General features: G+C 37.1%; 1 protein-coding gene across 4 annotated transcripts in view; it reads left to right on the forward strand.

Annotated features, from left to right (window-relative positions):
- The window catches only part of INVS (inversin), a 158,240-nt gene that overhangs the window by 19,310 nt on the left and 117,618 nt on the right, over positions 1-21,312 (forward strand). For all 4 annotated transcript variants that reach the window (XM_025912772.2, XM_086683591.1, XM_086683594.1 and 1 more), the window contains one exon: positions 170-336. In XM_025912772.2, coding sequence (XP_025768557.1) covers positions 170-336 — 167 coding nt within the window. The remainder of the gene's footprint in view (positions 1-169; positions 337-21,312) is intronic.

Below are 21,312 nucleotides of genomic sequence, written 5' to 3' on the forward strand. Positions count from 1 at the left end.
CAGTTTCCTGTAATATGGGGTTAGTGATATCTGTCTCATCGGGTAAGTAAAAATGGCATATATTTCATGCTTTTAACACAAAGCTTGATTATAAAGTTGGCAAATGTATTCCTAGTTATACTAGTAATAACAACAATTACCAAAGACCACTGTTTTCTTATACTCATAGGAAACTCTGCCCTTAAAGACAAAGAAGATCAATTTGGGAGGACACCACTCATGTACTGTGTGTTGGCTGACAGACTGGATTGTGCAGATGCTCTCCTGAAGGCAGGAGCAGATGTTAATAAAACTGACCACAGCCAGAGAACGGCCCTCCATCTTGCAGCTCAAAAGGTGAGAAGTTAAATTCCTTTGAAGTGTAAACCTTTTGTGAGATATTTGTACATTGATTAATGGGACTATGGAATAGACAGATGGTAATCACAAGTATGTGACTCTTAGTTCCATTTGTTCTCTCTGGAAGCAGTCTATACTGCAGAGAATAAAGCACAGATAATCATGAGTGGCCCTATTCACTTATCCGCATTCCTTAAGCAATGGAATTCATTTTATGATCTAAGATTAAGTCAGGGAAAAGTAATAAAAATTGTATGTATACTATGACAGACCACATTACAAATCGATTTATGCATAGGGAAAAAGCAAAAAGCAAAGACCAAAAAGAAAAACACTAAGAGGGTGCCTTGGTGGCTCAGTCAGTTAAGCGACCAACTTCAGCTCAAGTTATGATCTCGCAGTTTGTGAGTTCGAGCCCCATGATGGGCTCTGTGCTGACAGCTCAGAGCCTGGAGCCTGTTTTGGATTCTGTGTCTCCCTCTCTCTCTGCCCCTCTCCTGCTCGCGCTCTGTCTCTCTCAAAAATAAATAAACATTAAAATATTTTTTAAAAAACACTAAGATATTAATAGTCGTTGAGTTTTAACATTGGTAATATGTATGAATTTTGGTACTTTTTACTGTTTAAAAATTTCCCCCTCACAACTATTAATTATCTTTTACAACAAAAAGTTGCAGTCTCTCTTAAAGTATGGGCATTAAGCATAAAAGAAATTTATTTTCTAAATGTATTTCACCTTTTTAAAAATCTAAAACTGTATTGCCAATATAAATAATTTCAGGTTTGTTAAAGACATTGTCAAGAGCTGAGATTTTTGAGATTAAACATATTAAAAAATTAAAATGGGAAGCTTATAAATTTATTTAAAGACTTCTTTATCTGAAAATGATTTTTCCCTCTGTAAAATTATGGTGTATAAGATATATTTCCAGTGCCTGATATTTTTCTTTTTGTTATTTTAGACATATATTTTTGGAATAAAAAGCAATAAAAATTAGCTAGATCCAGCAGAAACTATTAGAGTTATTTCCCATTAAAAAATGTGAACCAGATATAGCTGATTAATTGAGGGGTTAGAAAAATACCTTTTTCATTAGTTGACTACATAAAAAGAGACTGACATTAAGAGATACTACTGAATATGCTAGTTATATGCTGTGATCAGTTAGGTCTGTCAGGTTATTCCCAAAGTTATTGCTCTTGAATTTGCTTTTCATTATAGTAATTTTTTTAAAAATCTCCCTCATTTTCAATTTCTGTTTTAACTACTGTTCAGGTATTTGTAACCTTTCACCTAGGCTTGTCAGCTGTAAAAATTATTCACTCAGGAGGGGTGACTCCATTTAACTTGTTATCATAAAAAAGTAAACATTTCAGATTGGAAATAGCCCTAGTATTAAGAATTTGATACACTTTAGATTTTTCATTGTGGTTCATGTAGATTTAAAACCCAACTTCAAAAATGTAGGTAGCTTCACATCAAGTGGGTCATGTGAAAAAACTGGGGGTTTGAGTCAATGAGCCTACAGCCATGTCATCTTTGTAGAGGTGTAGCGTGACAAAAAAGGCTGAGAAATTGGGTTAGTTATAAGTCTTCACAAGGTACAGTGCATTGTTTTCTTTTGCTTTTTGTTTCTCCTTTATTTTTTCTTTGTTTGTTTGTTTATTTTGACAGAGAGAGGGAAAGAGCGAGCACGGGGGAGAGGCAGAGGGACAGGAAGAGAGAATCTTAAGCGGGCTCCATGCCTAGTGCGGAGCCAGAGGTGGGGCTCAATTTCACAACTGTGAGATCGTGACATGAGCTGAAATCAAGAGTCGGATGCCAAACTGAGCCAGCCAGGCACCCCACTCCTTTATTTTTTAAATTGTGACTTTCTACAGCATCAAAGAATAAATAGAACTATATTTACATGTCACAATTTACATAGCTGATTTCAGAAATAGCCAGTTTCGTGGTCTTTTGACTATCTGATAATTATACATTTCCTCCTTTTCCCCCTTTCTCTGTGTTGTGGTTTGTTTTTGCATATTTGTCAAAAGCGGAAATGTATGTTTAGGCTATACTGACACTAGTAGAATTTCCAGAACAAGAGTGGTCATAATTCTTTAATATTCTGCTCTGTCCAGATCAAAACTGGGTTTTGTGTTTGATTTTGTGCTTTATGCAAAAGCACCATTATTTTTCAAAATCAGAGCTAGTATAGATCAGGCAGGAATAAGAATGTGAAGGATCTAGAAATAATTTTCAAAGAATAGTTGGAGATGACATGACCCAGGTCACACCTGGGACACCCTGCCTCTGAGCAGATACAAACACAAATTTTCTTTAGAGCAAACATCTTCACCCCAAACCAGGATTCTCCCATATTGCATAGACCAAACAAGATCTCACAGTGAAAGATCACCAAACATTTGAGGAAGGAATCTACCATGAATGAGAGTCAGAAGAAATGATAAACAGATTTATTCCCTCAGAAACCGATATTGGCATCATTAGAAACACCATGTAAAATAACCATTGATGGAATGGTTAAAGATAGAAGAAATCAGAAAAATGAACAATCAGTAAGAGACTCTCATGACTAGGCATCAGGTCTTGCCATGACCACTTATTTTAGAATAACCTATCCACCAAAAACATTTATAAAAACTGAACAAAATATATGTACATAGTTTGAAGGCATTGTGAGCAGTCAGCATAAGCAGGATCTAAGAAATTACAATCATTCGGAGAAGAGAATCATGGGAAATGAACACCACATTTATCTCCTTCAAGGCATCTTCCAAAGTAGGACACAAAAGAATACAACCCTAGCAGGAAGTGATTATCTTATGAGGCTGAGAAACCACAGGTAGAGTCTGGAGTTAGCAGTTGCTGGAAGGTGAAAGGGCAAAATCCTGGAGAGGAGGGAACCGCAGAGAAAGAACTTGAAAATCTGGGTACAGATTTTTTGCTAATTGTTAGCAGATTCCTAATCTGTGCTTGTGCTAGGTGAGGCTCAAAGAAACCCAGCAGTAAACAGCAGCTGGGAGACCAAAGAGCTAAGCAGAGATTGTTTTAAAACTGTCCTATGTTTTCTTTCCTGTGTAAGTCTTTAGTACATAACAAGTTGATTTTTGTATAGGGATCTATTCTCATTTTAAAACATATGAATAACTAATTGTCCCAGGATGACCTAGCTCATTAATTTTTAGCCAATTAGTGTCTGCTGTGTTCCAGTGCCAGGCTTTTATACTGTGTACCTCCAATCCTTTTTTTGTTTTGTTTTTAATTATGGTTTTTAAATAAAGAGTCCTAGGGCACCTGGGTGGCTCAGTCAGTTGAACATCCAACTCTTGATTTTGGCTCAGGTCATGATCTCATGGTTCACAGGAGCAAGCCCCACGTCAGGCTCTGCACTGACAGCATGAAGCCCACTTGGGATTCTCTGTCTCCCTCTCTCTCTCTCTCTGCTCTTCCCCTGCTCACGTCCTCTCTCTCCCTCTCTCAAAAATTAAATAAATAAATAAATAAATAAAGGGTCCTGAGTACGAGGGAGCTACCTAGAAAATTTAAAAATGAAAGTTACACCATAATAGTACTTTAGGGAGACAAATACGACAACTAAAGCTCTTTTGGAAGAGGAAGAGAGAGGAGGTACATAGAAAGTTATTACAGTTCAGGCCAATAGAGAGGAGGAGTTTGGTCTAAGAGATATATTGTGGAGGTAGAACTGTTCATCCATTCCATAGTTGCCAAATGTCTACTATGTAGTCATGATTATGCACCTAGAGAGAATATAAAAAAATGAATCACATATGTCTTGGTGAAAAAGTACTCTCCATACTGATACCTATTAAACTTCATTTGTCTTTGTTTAGTCACCCTCTCTGATCTATCAGATATCAAATATTCTTCTCAAGGCTTGTCTATCCCATTCGGTTCTGTTATCTGTGAACTCAGAAGTGTGCTATTTGCATAATCATCAGTATTCATGTATATGTGCATGAATGCATTCATTCAAAATATATTCAAACTGTTACTCTGTAACAGGTGCTGTGCTAAGGCTTTGGAATACAAAGATGAAAGACCTGATTCCTGCTCATAAGTTTCTACAAAGATCGTTAATAAAGATACCAAGTGATAATTAAAGCTAGCCTTAGATACAGATATAAAGGTATCTACCTTTTGTATCTAAGCATTTTATAAAGTATCAACAGCCATACCATGTAAATAGTTATTTATTACTACTGACCTGAAGATCAACCATTCTCATATGTTATTTACTATCTTTTTGCTTTTTTTGTGATAGTGACCTAATTATGTATCTTTCATTAGGTTGATTAGTAGGAAAAACTCTTGTTCCCATAGCATGTTGTTCATGTCTCCATTAGAGCCCCATTATCTTGTACTGTAATAATTGCTCACTTGTCTCTTTCCCACTGGACTGGATCTCCAGGCAAGAACTTTGTTTTCTTTATTTTTGAATCCCCTAGAACCTAACACAGTGTCTGACCTGTCTTGGCCGAATGAATGAATACACTTTGGGTTACTTATATAGAAAGTCATTATTAATACAAATGCCAGACATTTTGTTTATTAGAAACATTTATCCGGTTTCAGAACACATATGTGGGAAAAACTTATTGAACCGTGCTGATTGGCTTACTTACTTTGACACATACTCACTTCTCTGGAAACAAATTGCTATTTGTCCAAGCAGCTAAGAAAATGGTACCCACAAGAATAAAATTAATCTCAATATACTGAACATCTGTACCTAATTTATTTTTCATTTGTACCCTCAGTTTAATCCAAGAAGGCAATCAGTCATACCTTTTCTGGGTTTCTCACAAAAGATACCTAATTGTTAGAAGTGTTTTCCTCCAGGGAATCTGCTATTTCTCTCACTTCCACAGATACATTTGTTTGTTAATAAGGATAAAAAAGTCTTGGCAATCTTATTAAATGTTAATAGTTATGCATTTTTAATCTTCCAGGAGGTTATTAGTTTTGTTTCGAGAAGATTAAGACTACCCACTGAAAAATATATCATATTAAACACAAAAACTAAAGAAGCTTCACACTGTGGTTGTGTTGTGTACGTATATGTGTGTTTTTTTAATTCACCACATAATTCTCAATTCATCCTTGAAAACTGAATATTAATTTTCTGTTTTCAAGATAGGCTGTTTCCAGGTTAATGACTTAAAATAATTAAAGGAGAAGAGTAGAATACCTCTGAAACTTTTCAGGAAAACTTAATACCAAGTAACAATATTAAGATATTAGATTCCCTTACTTTATACACACTCATTTAATACACAAACACACCAAACAGTCCATCTCCCAGTCTCCTGGAACTCCGTATCCCTGTGTGTGCGTGTACATACACATACATATACATACTTCTGCTTAACTCCATGCCTATCACCGATCATCATAAATTTCACTTACCTATTTTCACCCAACTAATGCTGTTAGTTCCTGTCTTAGCACAATTCCTGCCATTTAAAAAATATTCAGTTAATGTTTGTTTAATGAATTTATGAATGAAGGAATGAATCGATAAATTCGAATGCCAGACAAATTTATTATGAATGGTATGGTCTTCAAAACTGTTGAAATTTAAACTGGTTGTTAGGTTTATTCCTTTTCATTATCCACCCCAGCCCCATATAATTTTGTTAGTGGTATTTTACAAGACTCTGTGAGCTTAACTTCCCATCAAATATCACTCTGGTATGCCTCAATTTCTTCATCTATAAAATGGGATAATATACTTCTCCCTGTCTGCTTTATAGGAATGATGTGTTCTTAGATAGAAAGCATTTTGGTTGGTAGAGAAATATACTAAGACTGTAGGTTATCAACCTTATCGCTATTGGTCATACTGCAATATAGGTATAAACTTCATAGTACTCTTTAGGAATCAGTAGATGTCAGAGATAAAAAGGTCCTTCAGGATCTTCTAGTCCCAATCTGTTATTGGACGAAGAAATCGGGTCAATTTTCCTTTCAATTCTCTTTTTTAACAAATTACTCATCATTTTCTTTGCCTTTGCATATACCCGAATGTCTTTTGTCTTACTTTTAAGCTACTTTTTAAAAGTTTTTATTTAAATTACAGTATAGTTGACATACAGTGTAATACTAGTTTCAGGTGTACAATATAGTGATTCAACACTTCCATACATCACCTGGTGCTCATCACAAGTGCACTCCTTAATCCCCATACCTATTTCACCCATCCCCCCACCCACCTCCCTCTGGTAACCATCAGTTATATATTATGACTGTAACCATCATATATTATGGCTGAGTAATATTCCATTATATATATTATTTTTTTTTTCGTGATATCTTCTTTATCCATTCATCAGTCAGTGGATATTTGGGCTGTTTCCATAGTTTGACTGTTATAGATAATGCTGTTATAAACGTCAAGGTGCCAACAGACTCATGAAAAGATGCTCAACATGACTCATCATCAGGGAAATGCAAATCAAAATTACAGTGAGTTATCACCTCACACCTGTCAAAATAGCTAAAATTGACAACACAACAAAAACAGATGTTGGCAAGGATGTGGAGAAAGGAGAACCCTCTTCTACTGTTGGTGGGAATGCAAACTGGTACAGCCACTCTGGAGAACAGTGTGGAGGTTCTTCAAAAAGTTAGAACTACCCTATGACCCAGCAATTGCACTACTAGGTATTTACCCAAAGAATAAAAAAATACTAATTCAAAGGGATACATGTGCCCCAATGTGTAAATTAATTATTTAAAAAAATTTTAATGTATTTTACTTTTGAGAGAAGGAGGGGGAGGGGAGGGGCAGAGAGAATGAGAGAGGGAGACACAGAATCTGAAGCAGGCTCCAAGCTCTGCGCTATCAGCACAGAGTCCCGATGCAGGCCTTGAACTCACGAACCACAAGATCGTGACCTGAGCCGAAGTCAGACGGTTAACTGACTGAGCCACCCAGGTGCCCCAAATTAATTATTTTAAACTTATAGATAAGAATAGAGAATCATATAAAAATACTCAGGTAGCCTAATACCCAGAAGAGATAAAACTGAATATTTTTTGTTTTTGCTCCAGATTTTCTTTAATGAAATAAAACATTATAGATTCACTTGAGGTTTTCTGTTTATCCACCCAAATCCCATTCCCCTCTTTTCATGTCTCCTCGGTCTATCTTAATTTTGGTGGTTTCAATCCCCATGCATATTTTTCTACCTTTTCTTTATAGGGATATACTCATAATCAATATCATTTCACATGTTTAAAATCTTTATATAAGTGGTATTATATGATATGTGTCATTCCCCAACTTGCTCTTTTAACATTTATGCTAATGATTTTGAGGTATATGTTGAAACATGTAGCTCTGTTCACAAAAGATTATATGCAGATTCTGAAAGACACGTGAAAAGGTGTCCAACATCATTACTAATTAGATAAGCACAAATTAGAGCCATTGTGAGATACTACACAATCATTGAATGTCTAAAATGAAACAGTCTGATAATACCAGTTGGTGGAGAGGATATGGAACAGGTGGAACTCACAAACATTTTTAGTGAGAATGCAAATTGATTAATCTACCCTAGAAAATGGTTTGATAAACCTGAACACACACACACACACACACACACACACACACACACACACACACAATCACCACAATTTACGTTCCAATCCCAGTAATACCGAAGAGAAATAAGCACCTCATTCTACCAGAAGGCATGTATGAGAATGTATGTGACAGCTTTATATACAATAGCAAACATTCTTAGTAGTGCAAACCTCCCAAATGCCTAGCAACAGACGAATGGGTAAATAAACTGACGTATTCCTACAATGGAGTACTACACAACAAAAATAATGAACTACTGATACATTGCACCATGTGAATAAATTTCACAGATATCATGTTGAGTGAAAGAAGTCATGTATTTTTATGAATTTTAAGAACAGGCAATACTTTATGGTGATTCAAATCAGATTCATGGTTACCCAAGATATACATATTGACTGAAAAGGGGCATAAAGGAAGCTTCCAGGGATACTGGAAATGATCTATATCTTGATCTGTGTGTTCATTACATAAAAAGTTCTCAGTCTGTATACTTAAGATTTATCTACTTTATTGTTTATATGTTCTGCCTCGATTTAAAAATTATTTTTGAAAATGGAAAGATGTCCAGAACTTGATGGGTGTTATTTACAGCATGTATTATTTATAGCATATATTATGTGGGATAAAGAAGAATGGAATCAAGAATAGTTCCTGATATAAACTTTGAAGCACTCTGACCACATTTCCCCAGCCTTAGCTTCAGAAGCTCTATGAAAGCCCTGTATCTAGACTCTAACCCAGTGGTTCTCAAATTTGAACATGTATCAAAATGACCTGGATGCTTCTCTGTAGTTGTATTCACTCATTAGCTCATCTTAACATAATTTACTAAGTGCCCACTGTACCACACATTATGTAGTCAGTAGATACCTGAAGAGTAAGCAAATGAGGTTTTGGCCATTGGGATGCTTCTGGAAGAAGGCACCAAAAGACATCTGTGATGCCCGCATTACTTAGGAATGTAGTAACTCTGAGTGTATGAAGCCCTTATATTCTGGAATCTTAATGATCTCTCAAGATCTCTGGGCTGAGATGAGTGATGTTAGACAACTCTCGTAGTTTACCCCATTTGACTTCACCCCTAGCTAGGTGGCCTCTTCCAGGCAGGCAGAAAGTCCCAGTCTGAAGAATCTTTGCTTCAGTATGTTCCAACTTCTGAGGTTTCCAAACACACTTCAAGCTCATCTTCCTCGGAGTATTTAGACACTATCTCTGAACCTGCCTTCTGGTGTTCCAGTTTAGAAACTGATTTTAGATATTTAGGATCATACACTCAAGAGCATTCCAACCACATTCAGAGTTGGTCTGCTTTTAAACAAATCTGAGAACTGAAATTAAAACCTATCTGTCCTTTAATACTTTGACTATCCTTAATGTACGTCTCCTTGCATGGATGACATTTGTAGTCATAAGGAACAGCACATCAACAAATCTTGATTGAAATCACTACTTTGAATTTTTCTAACATAATTCTAATGAGAAAAAAATTCATTTAGTTTCATGGTGGCTTTATAGCAGTCAGAATAGTTAAATATTATCTATTTTTCTTTTTTTTAAGTTTTTTAAAATTTATTTTGAGAGAGAAAGCATGCACGCAAACAGGGACGGGCAGAGAAAGAATTCTGAGCAGGCTCCACGCTCAGCACAGAGCCCGATGCAGGTCTTAAACTCACAAACCACGAGATCATGACCTGAGCCAATATCAAGAGTCAGACGCTCAACTGACTGAGCCACCCAGGCACCCCTCTATTTTTCTATATAAGTAAACTGAGGTCTAGTTTGATTGAATTCTTCTAGTTCACTCTGATACTTGTAGAGTCAGGAATTACTTTGTTTTTCTGATTCCCAGCTTCGTGTTCCTGATAATGTTCCATGGGAAGATAACTTACGTACTTTTCTGAAGCTTACTTTCTCAGACTTCTGGTTCTTTTGACCTAGAGTCATTTCCAAATCTAGTTTCCCAGTCAAACCCCCAAAGAAGTGCCTAAGGTTTTCCCTCTCATGGGCCAGATTCAGAATTTAACCCAGAACTTCCACTTTTCAGTGCAGCATTTTCCCTCAATGTTATGACACCCCTCAAACACAGCAGGGCAGCCTTGCAGATTGTATTTTAAATCTATGTGGCTTGCCAAATTTTGTTTTGAACATGTTCCTGTCTCCTACAACCATGGTCATTTTCTAATCATCTTTATCTCTTCACTGACCCCCAGTTTTACTAAGTCATGAAAATGCAAGCATCTGCTTTCTATGAATAGATTAGAGATCCCCACAAGCCTAGATTCCCATGGAAACCAATCAAAAACTAAAAGGAAAAGAAAGAGTATATATTGAATTTCCCTGAGACCTACAGCTTGTTTTTCATTAGACTCATGCTGATTTCTTTTAAACTCTGGGCACAGGGCCAGTGAATATTTTTACAGCTGATAAAAAGGAACTTCAGATCCATTTACTTTCATTTAAACTTTTAAAAATTAATTTTCTATATAACATCAATTCCAAAGAAAATTTGAGCATTAATTTGATAATTGCCTCCTTATGCCATAGGATTATATTTGCTCATATAATTTTCTCTTTTTGTTTTTTTCCTTCTTATATTTTAGTGTTCAGAAGAGAATGAGAGGGAATCAGGGGGTCTGTTATTCCTACAGTATGAATATTGTCAGCCCCTGGGCACAGCATTTTCCCTATAACCAAATTATAGGGCTCTTTATACCTCATTTGACTGTTAAGCTTTTACAGAGTCCAAATAATCACTTACTAATATGATAACAGATATATAACCAAAATGCCAAAGTAAGGGGGATCAGGAAAGCCAAGGAGGAGGTGACTGGGGAGAGTAGGGTGTAAATCTAAGTAAGGTAATCAAAATAGTTATCATTAACGTGGTGACATTTGAAACCAGACTTGAAGGAGGTGAGGAAGTTAGCCATGTGAATGGCTGAGGGAACTTTCTTTTGTTCCTGGCAGAAGGAACAAAGCCTTAAAACAGGAATATGCCTGGGATGTTTAAGGAATACCATGGGGGCTAGCATGATTGTAATGAGTGAGCTAGGTGGGAAAGCAGTAGGTAATGAGGACATGGAGAAATGGTAGCCAGATCTTACAGGGCCTTTGGGCCATTGTCAGGAATATGTTTTTACTCTGGATGAGATGAGGAGGCATTGGAGGGTTTTGGGGAAAGGAGTGACCTGATCTGACTTATATATTAATGAAATAATCATCCTGGCCCAAATAATTTTCTGCAGACTTACTATTATCCATTCCTTTAGTCCTTCTTCATATATGCCCTCAAGTCTCCTTCCCATCCTGATCCCTTTTACCATATATGCACACAGGTGCCTAAATCCCCCTGAAAATAAGACACCTAGAATAGAATACAATGACAGTCTGATGAGCACAGAGTATGCCATGATTTTCATCATTGACATTTTAACAACCAAATGTAGTCGATGTCTCAAAATCTCTAACTTTGCTTTATGCTTACTATTGCATAAACTAATCCTGTGGTTTTTGGACCCAAATGTAGCATTTTATTGTATCCATATTTAATCATTCCTTGGAACTTCCCAGACTTATTTAGGTAGAGCTTACCATTCCTTTCTCTGTTCCTCCAGTACCTCGTATACTCACCCACTGTTATGTCACCTATCCCACCGAAAGATATTTATTTGTTTACACATTTTATTTCCTCACCAACAATGCACATCTTCATATCAGCAAGAGTGTGATAGTCATATTTTTTATTACCAGTGCCTTGTACTTAATAAATACTCAGTTAATGGCTGGTGAATTGAATTGGGTTCATCATACAACTTGTTGAGGTCCTCTTGATTCTTGAGTCTGTCATTCAGTATAGTTGCCATTTCTGCTCCAAATGAGTCACCAGAAGTCTCATCCTAATCTTTGATATCAAAATAGATCCTGTGTGCGGAAAAGCTTAATCACTGAAACACTACTACTAAAATTAACTTCAGTGTAAAGGCTTGTTGTATTCTTTCTTTCTACTTGTCTAAATTGTGTCATCTGTGGTAATTAGGCTTCTTGAAAAATTTTATTTACTCTATCAGAGTCTACTTGTTCGCCATTCCAATTCTGATGAATAATTCACTCATTCATTTGTTCAACAAATACAGTTTGAGTGTTTAATCTGTATCGTGTTGCATTATATATCTTGAAATATTTAAATTCAACTTGTGTCTAAATATTTAAAGTCTTTCAGATTCTGAATCATCATAAAGTTAACATTTCACCAATAAAACTCATTTTTAAGAAATTTATTGAGTATACTCCATTTATCTCAAACAATTTTAGATTTCAGAAGACATTGTATTTTGTAAAATTTCTTTTTCAAACCCTTTCAATCTCTGTCATTTATCAGACTGATTCTTTGCAAAGCATTTGTTAGGAATTGGAGGAAAATTCAGACTATACTTTGAAGTACTGACTGTAAATTTCTAACTCTGTATGTAACTGGTCATTTTCAATGTTGTGCAGATTGTAAACTAATACAATCTGTGGGAGTTTGTGTGTGTACATGTATATGTGCACAGAGGTGCATGCTTTAAATTGTTATTTCATTGAATGGTAATGTGTATACGTATTACAAAATTAAATATACCATGAAGATTTACAGTGCATAATCTAAGAGCAGGGCAAAGCTTCTATCTGTAAATCAAAACACAGAAGCGATAGGAAAGGATGAATAAATATGGCCACATAGAAATAAGAAAGACTTTTCTCTCCCAGAAAATATCGTAAGCAAAGAAAAAGGAGAAAGACAAACCGGGAAACAATATTTGCAAGTTATGTCACTAACAGAGGGTTAATATCCCTCATATATACAATGGGGAAAAAAGACCAATGACTCTATAAAAAATGAGCAAGAGATATGTATAGATAGTTCACAAGAAAAAGAGTTTGAGTAGCCCTTACATATGTGAAAAGATGCTCAACGTTGTTCATCCTAAGGGAAACGCAAGTTAAAATTATAATGAGGTGTTTTTCATGTGTCAGGTTGGCAAAAGTGGAAAAGTTTGACAGAGTACTCTGATGAAAGCTGTTCCTGGAGGGAACAAAACAGTACAACCTCTGTGAAGGGAAAGGTAACAATATCCAGCAAAAGTAACTAGAGTATGCACTTACCTTTGACCCAACATTTCCACTTCTAGAAAAATACACCGGTAAAAATAAGAAGTGATGTCTGTACAAGGCTATTTAATTGCAGCGTTATTTGTAATAGAGAACGCATGAAGGGAAAAAAGAGGAGGACCACACAATGTAATGCTATGCAGCTGTAAAGAGTAATGAAAAATATTTCTATATAATATATTTTGTAATTTTATTTATTTATTTTGGGAGAGAGAGCGAGTGGGGGAAGGGTAGAGAGGCGGAGAGAGAAAGAGAATCCCAAGCAGGCTCCACACTGTCAGCACAGAGTCCAATGTGGGGTTCGATCTCACAAACTGTGAGATCATGACCTGAGCTGAAATCAAAGAGTCAGGCATTTAACCAAGTGAGCCACCCAGGTGCCCCTCTATATAATATTTTAAAACAACCTCCTGGAGTGAAAAGCGTGGAATTTTATGTACGGTCCATCAGAAGTGGAACTTATAATGCAGGTGACAGTGGACAAGCTAGACTTGGAGTGCCTGGGGCTGAGAACATCCCTACGATGGGCAGAAAATGAAAGAAAGCCCAGCCAGAAATCATGGGCGGTATCCCAGCCACTGGAGCTAAAGGCAACCTGGAGTACAACACATGCTGAGTTGTGGGGATGAGGGAAGGAGGTAATCTGTCAGTGAGACCTCAGCCACAAAGTTGAAAGAGCAGGTAAGGAATGACAGGACACCATTCCGTGGGAGAATCACAAAAGACAAGCTGGAAGAAATTTGGATACTAGGTGGGTTTTTAAGTTAGCACTGAAAGAACAGAATTAGGGCCTCAATGCTTAAGACCATTATACTGTTGAGTGGAGAGATGAATGGATGGATGGATGGATAGATAAATAGGCATCAATTTGCTAGACATTAAGGTACAAGATTGAGACTAGATTATAGGAGCAAGGCAGAAAACTGAGTTACACTGTCTGGATCACAACCTGAAGGCATCCAGGTCGACTTAACCCTCACTGATCTCCATAACAAGCTAGACTTAAATATTTCCTTAATTAGGGTCAAGGTAAGTCCCAAGCTGGGGGAAGGATAGCATGCAGACCACAGTATCTGGAAACAGAAAATTGGATACCCTTATCTTGTTTACCTTTTGAATAGCAAGAAAAACCTTCCTAGAAGCTCTGTGGCAGACTTTCCTTCCGTCTCTTGGACTCCCAGACCTAATTCACTCTCTTGGCAAAAATGAAACCACCATGATTGTTCAGATCAGTCAAAGCCACTGGATTTGGTGACAGCCCAGCCTTCCCTGAAGGACATAATCACTTAAAGGAAGATCAACAAAAATCAGGGTTCTGTTAGCCCAGAAGTAGATGGCCATAGATGTTAGGTAGGCACTCTGTTGTGTTGGCCACTGTGTCCTTTGGACACTTACAGAGCTTGGTAACTACTATCTAAATCAATGACCATAGGCCACCTCCTGTGGCACTGCCCTGCAGCTCGAGCCTACAAAAAAGCCAGATATACCAACTCTGTTGACAGAGTCAACACTGTTGTCAACACTGTTGACAGTGGTTGACAGGACAGCCTAACACTTAACCTACCTGCGTGTTCTTTCTATTTTTTAGCAAATATGGACATCTCCTTCCGAATGCCTTTAAATAAGGGAATGGTCAAATCACTTGGTTTTGTCAATCACAAATGTGGGATGTTACCCCACCCTTCACCCTTCAAACTTAATTGAGAAGTATAGTTGTAAAGAGCACTGGTCTGAAAATCAAAAAATTCATTTAGTCAACAGATATTTATGGAGTACCTACAAATCCTAAGGCACTGTCCTATGTTTGGGATATAACAATGACAAAATGAAACAAAAATCCCTGCCTTCACAGAGCTTAAATTTTGGTAGAACACAAACCAACAAATGAAAAAGATTATAAAATATATATAGTATTATGTCAGATGAGGATACACGCTGTGGAAAAAATAAAGCAGGTGAAAGAGATGGGGAGCCGAGGGGTTGCACATTATAGAGTGATCCTGATAAGTCTCACTTAAAGAAGTAAAACTGAGCTAACATTTAACATTTGACCTAAAGGCAGTGAGAGAACAAAGCTTGCAGGGTGACAGAATGCCAAGTGCAAAGACTCTGAGACGGAGCATGCATGGTATTTGCAAGGAACAGTCAGCAGGAAGGCCCCTGTAACTCTGGGGTGAGGATGAGATCAGAGATCGTGTAGGGCATACAGGATTTTGAACGATTCAGCTTTTACTGTGCACAAGAGGACAAGGTTGTTGAAGGGTTTAAGCACAGAAAATATGATCTGGTTTATATTTCGAAAGGCTCATTTTAACTGCCGTGCTGAGAGACTGTCAAAAGGGTGAGGGCAGAAGGAGGGAGACTAATTAGGAAGCTGAGACACACTGTTGGGTTGGACCAGAGTGGTGGTGGTGGTGGTGGTGGTAAGATGGGGTCCAATTTTAAAAGTATTTTGAATTTCCTGTTGGATTATAGTTACGAAAAGAAGAGAAGCCAATGAATCTGACACTAGATTTTTTTAAAGCCTCATATCTTTTTAAACATTTTATTAGGGAGAACTTCTCTCCTTCCCATGTTGAAGGAAATCCCAGATATTATACCATCACATCAATATTTATTTCTTAAAAAAAAAAAATGACTCGTGGAATGCCTGGCTGGCTCAGTCGGTAGAGCATGCAACTTTTGATCTCTGGGTTGTGAGTTTGAGCCCCACAATGGATGCAGAGATTACTTAAAAATAAAACCTTTAGAAAGAAAGAAAAAGAAAAAGAAGATGACTCCTTTAAAATATAGCAATTGTAACTTATTGTAAAAATTTACAAGAATTACTTAATATCTCATAAAATAGCCCATCAATGTTCAAATTATAAATTGCCTCCTTAATGTTTTTGTTTGGTTATTTACATTTGTTTGAATCAGGAATCAGGATCCAAATAAGGGCTATATATGACATTGGTTTATGTCTTTTAAGCCTTTTTAAATCTATAGATTCCTCCCCCATCTCTCTTTTTTTCTTGCAATTTTTTGTAATTGTGGCTTAACTTCTAAACCAATTTGCTGTCTCAGTCCAAACTAACGGTCTCTGTCTATAAATTACGTTGATTCTCTCTCTGAGTATAATTAACTTGTTTCTCTGTCTTCTGTAATTTCCTGTAAGTTAGTTATTGGATCTATAGACTTGATCTGATTCAGGGTCCTTTTTTTTTTTTTTTTTTTTTTTTTTGGCTAAACTACTTCATTGGTTTGCTATATTTCTCATCAGAAGATACGTAATGTTCCATTGTCTCCTTTTTTTTTTTTTTTACGTTCAAAGTTATTGCCATCCAGGGCCTAAAGCCAGTTTGTTATTGGGAGTTGCAAAATAGTAATATTCGAATTCTGCCATCCCTTCTACAATTATTTGCTGGAATAATTGATTAAAGAGAAATTTCCACTTATCTACTATTTGATTACTCACAGATACAGAAAAAGAAAATTAATCCTTAATTCTTTCTTTTTATTTACCAGTTTTCAAATTAAGGAGTTGGTTTCCTGTGTCCTCCCATGATGACCAATTAATATTTTCCTTTTTTCCTTATTGGTATCATTATGAACAAGGCATAGGATTTTTGCTATCACTTTATATTTACTGTATCCGTTCATTGACATTATTATTCCTAATTGATATTCAAATTACTCCATCTTTGGTTGTGAGAAGTCCTTCAAGTTGGTTCCTGGATCCTTTTGACATGATCCTATTATTTGATACCTTCCTTGCTCTCTGCTGTGACTAAATATTCCAGGTTCATTTCAGCATTTTTATTAAGTTTTTCAATTCCAGTATAGTTAACATACAGTGTTACATTAGTTTCATAACTTCTGTATTTTTTACTCCAGACCTGGCATCCACCTTTCCTCCAAGGACCCATGGTGCTTGATAGCAGGAAAAAGTATTTGGAGGCCACAGTCTAGAGTCTAGGGATGCTCACTTTTACAGGGTTGGTGATTGTTTCTAAATCTTTACTGTGGTCACTGCTTGGAATCATTTTTTAATAAAAATGTCATTTTGTCACTTCCTATTCTAATTCAGGACTAAGATATTGTTGTTTTTAACTTAACCTCCTCTATCTTACATCTCTACTCCTTTTTCTCACCCAGCTGAGAATAATAGAATACCAGATCATCTAGATGAAGAAACCAAGACTCAAAGAGCTTGAGTAATTTTTCATTAAGTGTCAGAAGAAGAAGGCAATACATAGATCTGTCTGATTCCAAAGTCTTTGCTTACACTGGTTTTTAAAATTTTGACTTGACACAGTTCCCTTGCTTCAAAGCAGAGAATTTTACATTGAACTGCCAGGTGGAGAATTCGGTTTAACTAACACGTATCGGGCACCCATTTTTATTCAAAGTCCTGTTGTCTCGTGTGAGACTGATGTCCATCAGCAAGTCTTGTCAACTCTACATACTCATTTCTCAACACCCCCCTTTGCTACTACCCTGGTCATAACAACCAGCATCTTGGATTCATGTGGGAGCCTTGCTTGGATTATTGCAGTGGCCTCCAAACTGGCCTTCTGGCTTCTACTCTTGCCCCCTGAAGTCTGTGCTCATGACATCAGCTAGCATGAGCCTTTTAAACTCAGGTCAGATCATGTCACTCTCCGCGCCACACCCTCTAAGGGTTGTTTTTTTTTTTCTTTATCTCAGAGTAAAAGCCCAAGCACTTCCTATGCCTTATAAAGCCCCATATGTTTTAAATCTCCAGTTACCTATATGACCTTATCTTTAATCTTACCCTTGTTTTCCCAGTATAAGCCTGCTCTAGCCTCTGTGCTGTTCCTCTAAAAGGAAAAGAATGGTCTTGCCTCAAGGTTATTTTGCATTTGCTTTTCCCTTTGCTAGGAATACTGTTCCATTAGCTATCTCTGTGTTGAACTCCCTCACTTTCCTCAGTTCTTACTTAAAAGTTATTGTTGCAGTGAAGCCTTTTTCTGGCTTTCCTGATAGTCCCTCATTTCACACACTTTATTCCCCCTACTCTACTTTCTTTTTTTCCTTAGCACTTAACACCATCCAAAATACTTTATGTTTTACTTGTTTGCCTTGCTTATTGTCTTTTACCCCCACTACAATGTAAACTTCATAAAGTCAGGGATTTGGGGGTCCTTCCCCCCAATATTTCTCCCCATTGCTTAGAACAGTGCCTGGTGCACAGTTGGTGCTCAAAAAATATTCATTAAATTGAGGTGCCTGGGTAGCTCAGTCAGTTGAGCATCTGACTCTTGATTTCAGCTCAGGTCATGATCCCAGGGTCATGGAATCAAGCCCCACATCAGACTCCACACTAAGTGTGGAGTCTGCTTAAGATTCTGCCTCTCTCTCCCTCTGCCCCTCTCCCTCTCCCCTGCTCACGCTCTCTCTCTCTCTCAAATTAAAAAAAAATTAATGAAAAATATATATATTTATTAAATTAATGAGTCTACTTCTGAAGTTACAGCTTTATTAATTCTCCCAGGTGGTCTAGCACTTCTCACATTCTGCATGTATTCTTGCCTAAAAACATATGATGATATTCTAATATTAGATATATTTTTAAGGAAGAATAGCTCTGCTTTGCTATCTCTCTTTTTCTCATGCAACTCTCCACCCCTACCCAATGACTCCTGCTTGTTCTTCATAGAATCCTTCCTCACATGGGACTGTATTTTTCTTTTTCTTTTCTTTTTTTTTTCCCCCCTTCTGGTTAAATAGCCACAGACTGGCCATTTGAGCTGACTCTCGTTGGAAAGCAAGTCAGTGCAGGCTAGTGGAGAGCAGAGGCCTGAGCATTTGCATCTCCAGAATGTTTGTATTGACAAATGGCAGTCAGTTATTGACATTTATGTCCCTTGGTGATACTTCAATTGGCTTATCTTTGCTGGTCAAATGCCTTAATTGTTCTGGCCTTTAATTCAGTCAAAGTTGGAGCTAGAGCAGAGGGGAAAGAGAAGGAGCAAGTCTAACAGAACATCAAACTTGAGCTGGGAGGCTGCTGGCAACGATCAGCCTGTCATAATGTTATGATTTGTTCATTTTTATACCATTTATTAGCCTTTACTTGTTGTGCCATTTGGCCTCCAGGGCAGATAAAGTGCTGTCTAATTTGGTAGGTTTGCTTCTGTCAGAGCAGCCTCGACAGGGAAGGTGTTAGCTGCAGTGACAAATAATCAATAGCTGTCGTTGTCATGAGGAACGTGAGCAGTTGGGCCTTTCATCTGGAGGATTAGAGGTCTAATTGGATTGAGAATAGGGAGGGTGGGCTGTTGGGTAACCCTGTCAGCCTTGTGAAGCTGTCAAATGACGGCCTTATTCATGGTGAAGGGAATAAGGAACCATGTGCTTTCAGAATTGAGGAGGAAGGCATGCGAGAGCCCTTTTATACAAAGGAATAGATCCTGAAGTCAACGCAGCTAACATATGCTCCCTTCTTTATTTAATTAGATACCCCTTTGGATAATAAATCTGTGTAACTCTAAATGGTATCTTCAAGCCTGGATGTGCAAAACACACACATGTATATACACACAGTGCAAATCCAGATTGGTTCCTTTTGTCTCTGGTCATGCTAGAAGGTAAACCACTTAAATGGAGATTAAAAATGAAACTGTAGGGGAGAAATGGCCTAAGTTGCCATCTCGTTGTCACAATTAACAAGTGGTAAGCATCTGTAACACTATTATTAGAAAAAAAAAAAATAGTGAGACACTAAATTAAAAGGATAGATGAATTAATAATGAAGTGTGGATATTTGATGATATTTTTCTCCCATACCCATTTAGAAATATGGTTCCTTATAAAACAAAATCTTTCATTTATTCCTGCTAACCTAAAGAATTATTATACATTGGCTAAGTTGTTTCTTCCAAGGAATGCCTTAATTTTTTTTCTTTAGCAAATTAGAGCAAGTAACAGGATTGGATTTAAATTATACCAGTGCTATCGTATCCAGTGCAGTCTCAAAATCTCTTCCTCCATCCCCACACATACTTACGCTATTCTCTATGTACTCCTGTACATACTTATATTACAATGCGATCATTTGGAGTATGAATGGAGAAGATATTTGGAGAAACTCAGCTGACTTATTCTCCAGTGTTCAGAGCTCTTAATACCACCTCTTCATGGCCAAGTATATGATTTTAAATTCCACTAAATTCTATGGAACAAAGTTAACAATTACAAATGCTAAATATGATGTTATAAGCAACATTCATGATTTTCCTTATATATCCGGTCTCTATGTACTAATTTAATTTAATTTAATTTAATTTAATTTAATTTAATGCATTGCTGTTATCCAAAAGCATATATAATTTTTGACATGCTGTTAAAGTACTCTAGGTACAGGGGCACCTGGATGGCTCAGTTGGTTAAGGGTCTGGCTCTCAATTTCAGCTCAGGTCATGATCTCTTGGTTTGAGCCCCAAGTCAGGCCCTGTGCTGATGGTATGGAGCCTGCTTGGGATTCTCTCTCTCACTCTGTCTCTGCCCCTCCCCCACTCATGCTCACACACACACGCATTCTCTCTTTCTCTCAAAAAAAAAAAAAAAAACACACCGGGGCGCCTGGGTGGCGCAGTCGGTTAAGCGTCCGACTTCAGCCAGGTCACGATCTCGCGGTCTGTGAGTTCGAGCCCCGCGTCAGGCTCTGGGCTGATGGCTCAGAGCCTGGAGCCTGTTTCTGATTCTGTGTCTCCCTCTCTCTCTGACCCTCCCCCGTTCATGCTCTGTCTCTCTCTGTCCCAAAAATAAATAAAGGTTGAAAAAAAAAAAATTAAAAAAAAAAAAAAAACACACTTAAAAAAAAAAAAACGCATAAAAATATACCAGGCACAGAGAGCACTTATAAGCATCATCTATGTATAGCTAGGTAAGTATATTTTAATGAATACTTTGAATAAAGGTGAGTTGACAGTAATGTTCAGAGTGTGTGAATAAGCATTCCTAGGTTATGGATTATGCATTCAGCCCATCTCTATATCCATACGGTCTCCTTTCTATAGCCATTTAGAAAAACCCAGCCAACCAATTTGAAATGACTCAAAAAAGTACTCCAAAAGAACTGAATGGATGTACAAACTAGATACTGGATGGATGAGTCCAGTGACCTTGCGCCCTTCAAATTCTAAGATTCATTACCATTACAAATATTTCATTAAGTTCTCCCTATTTCACAGCT

The sequence above is a fragment of the Puma concolor genome, chromosome D4 (genome assembly GCF_028749965.1).
Source record: "Puma concolor isolate L17-30 chromosome D4, mPumCon1.1.hap2, whole genome shotgun sequence".
Lineage (NCBI taxonomy): Eukaryota > Metazoa > Chordata > Mammalia > Carnivora > Felidae > Puma > Puma concolor.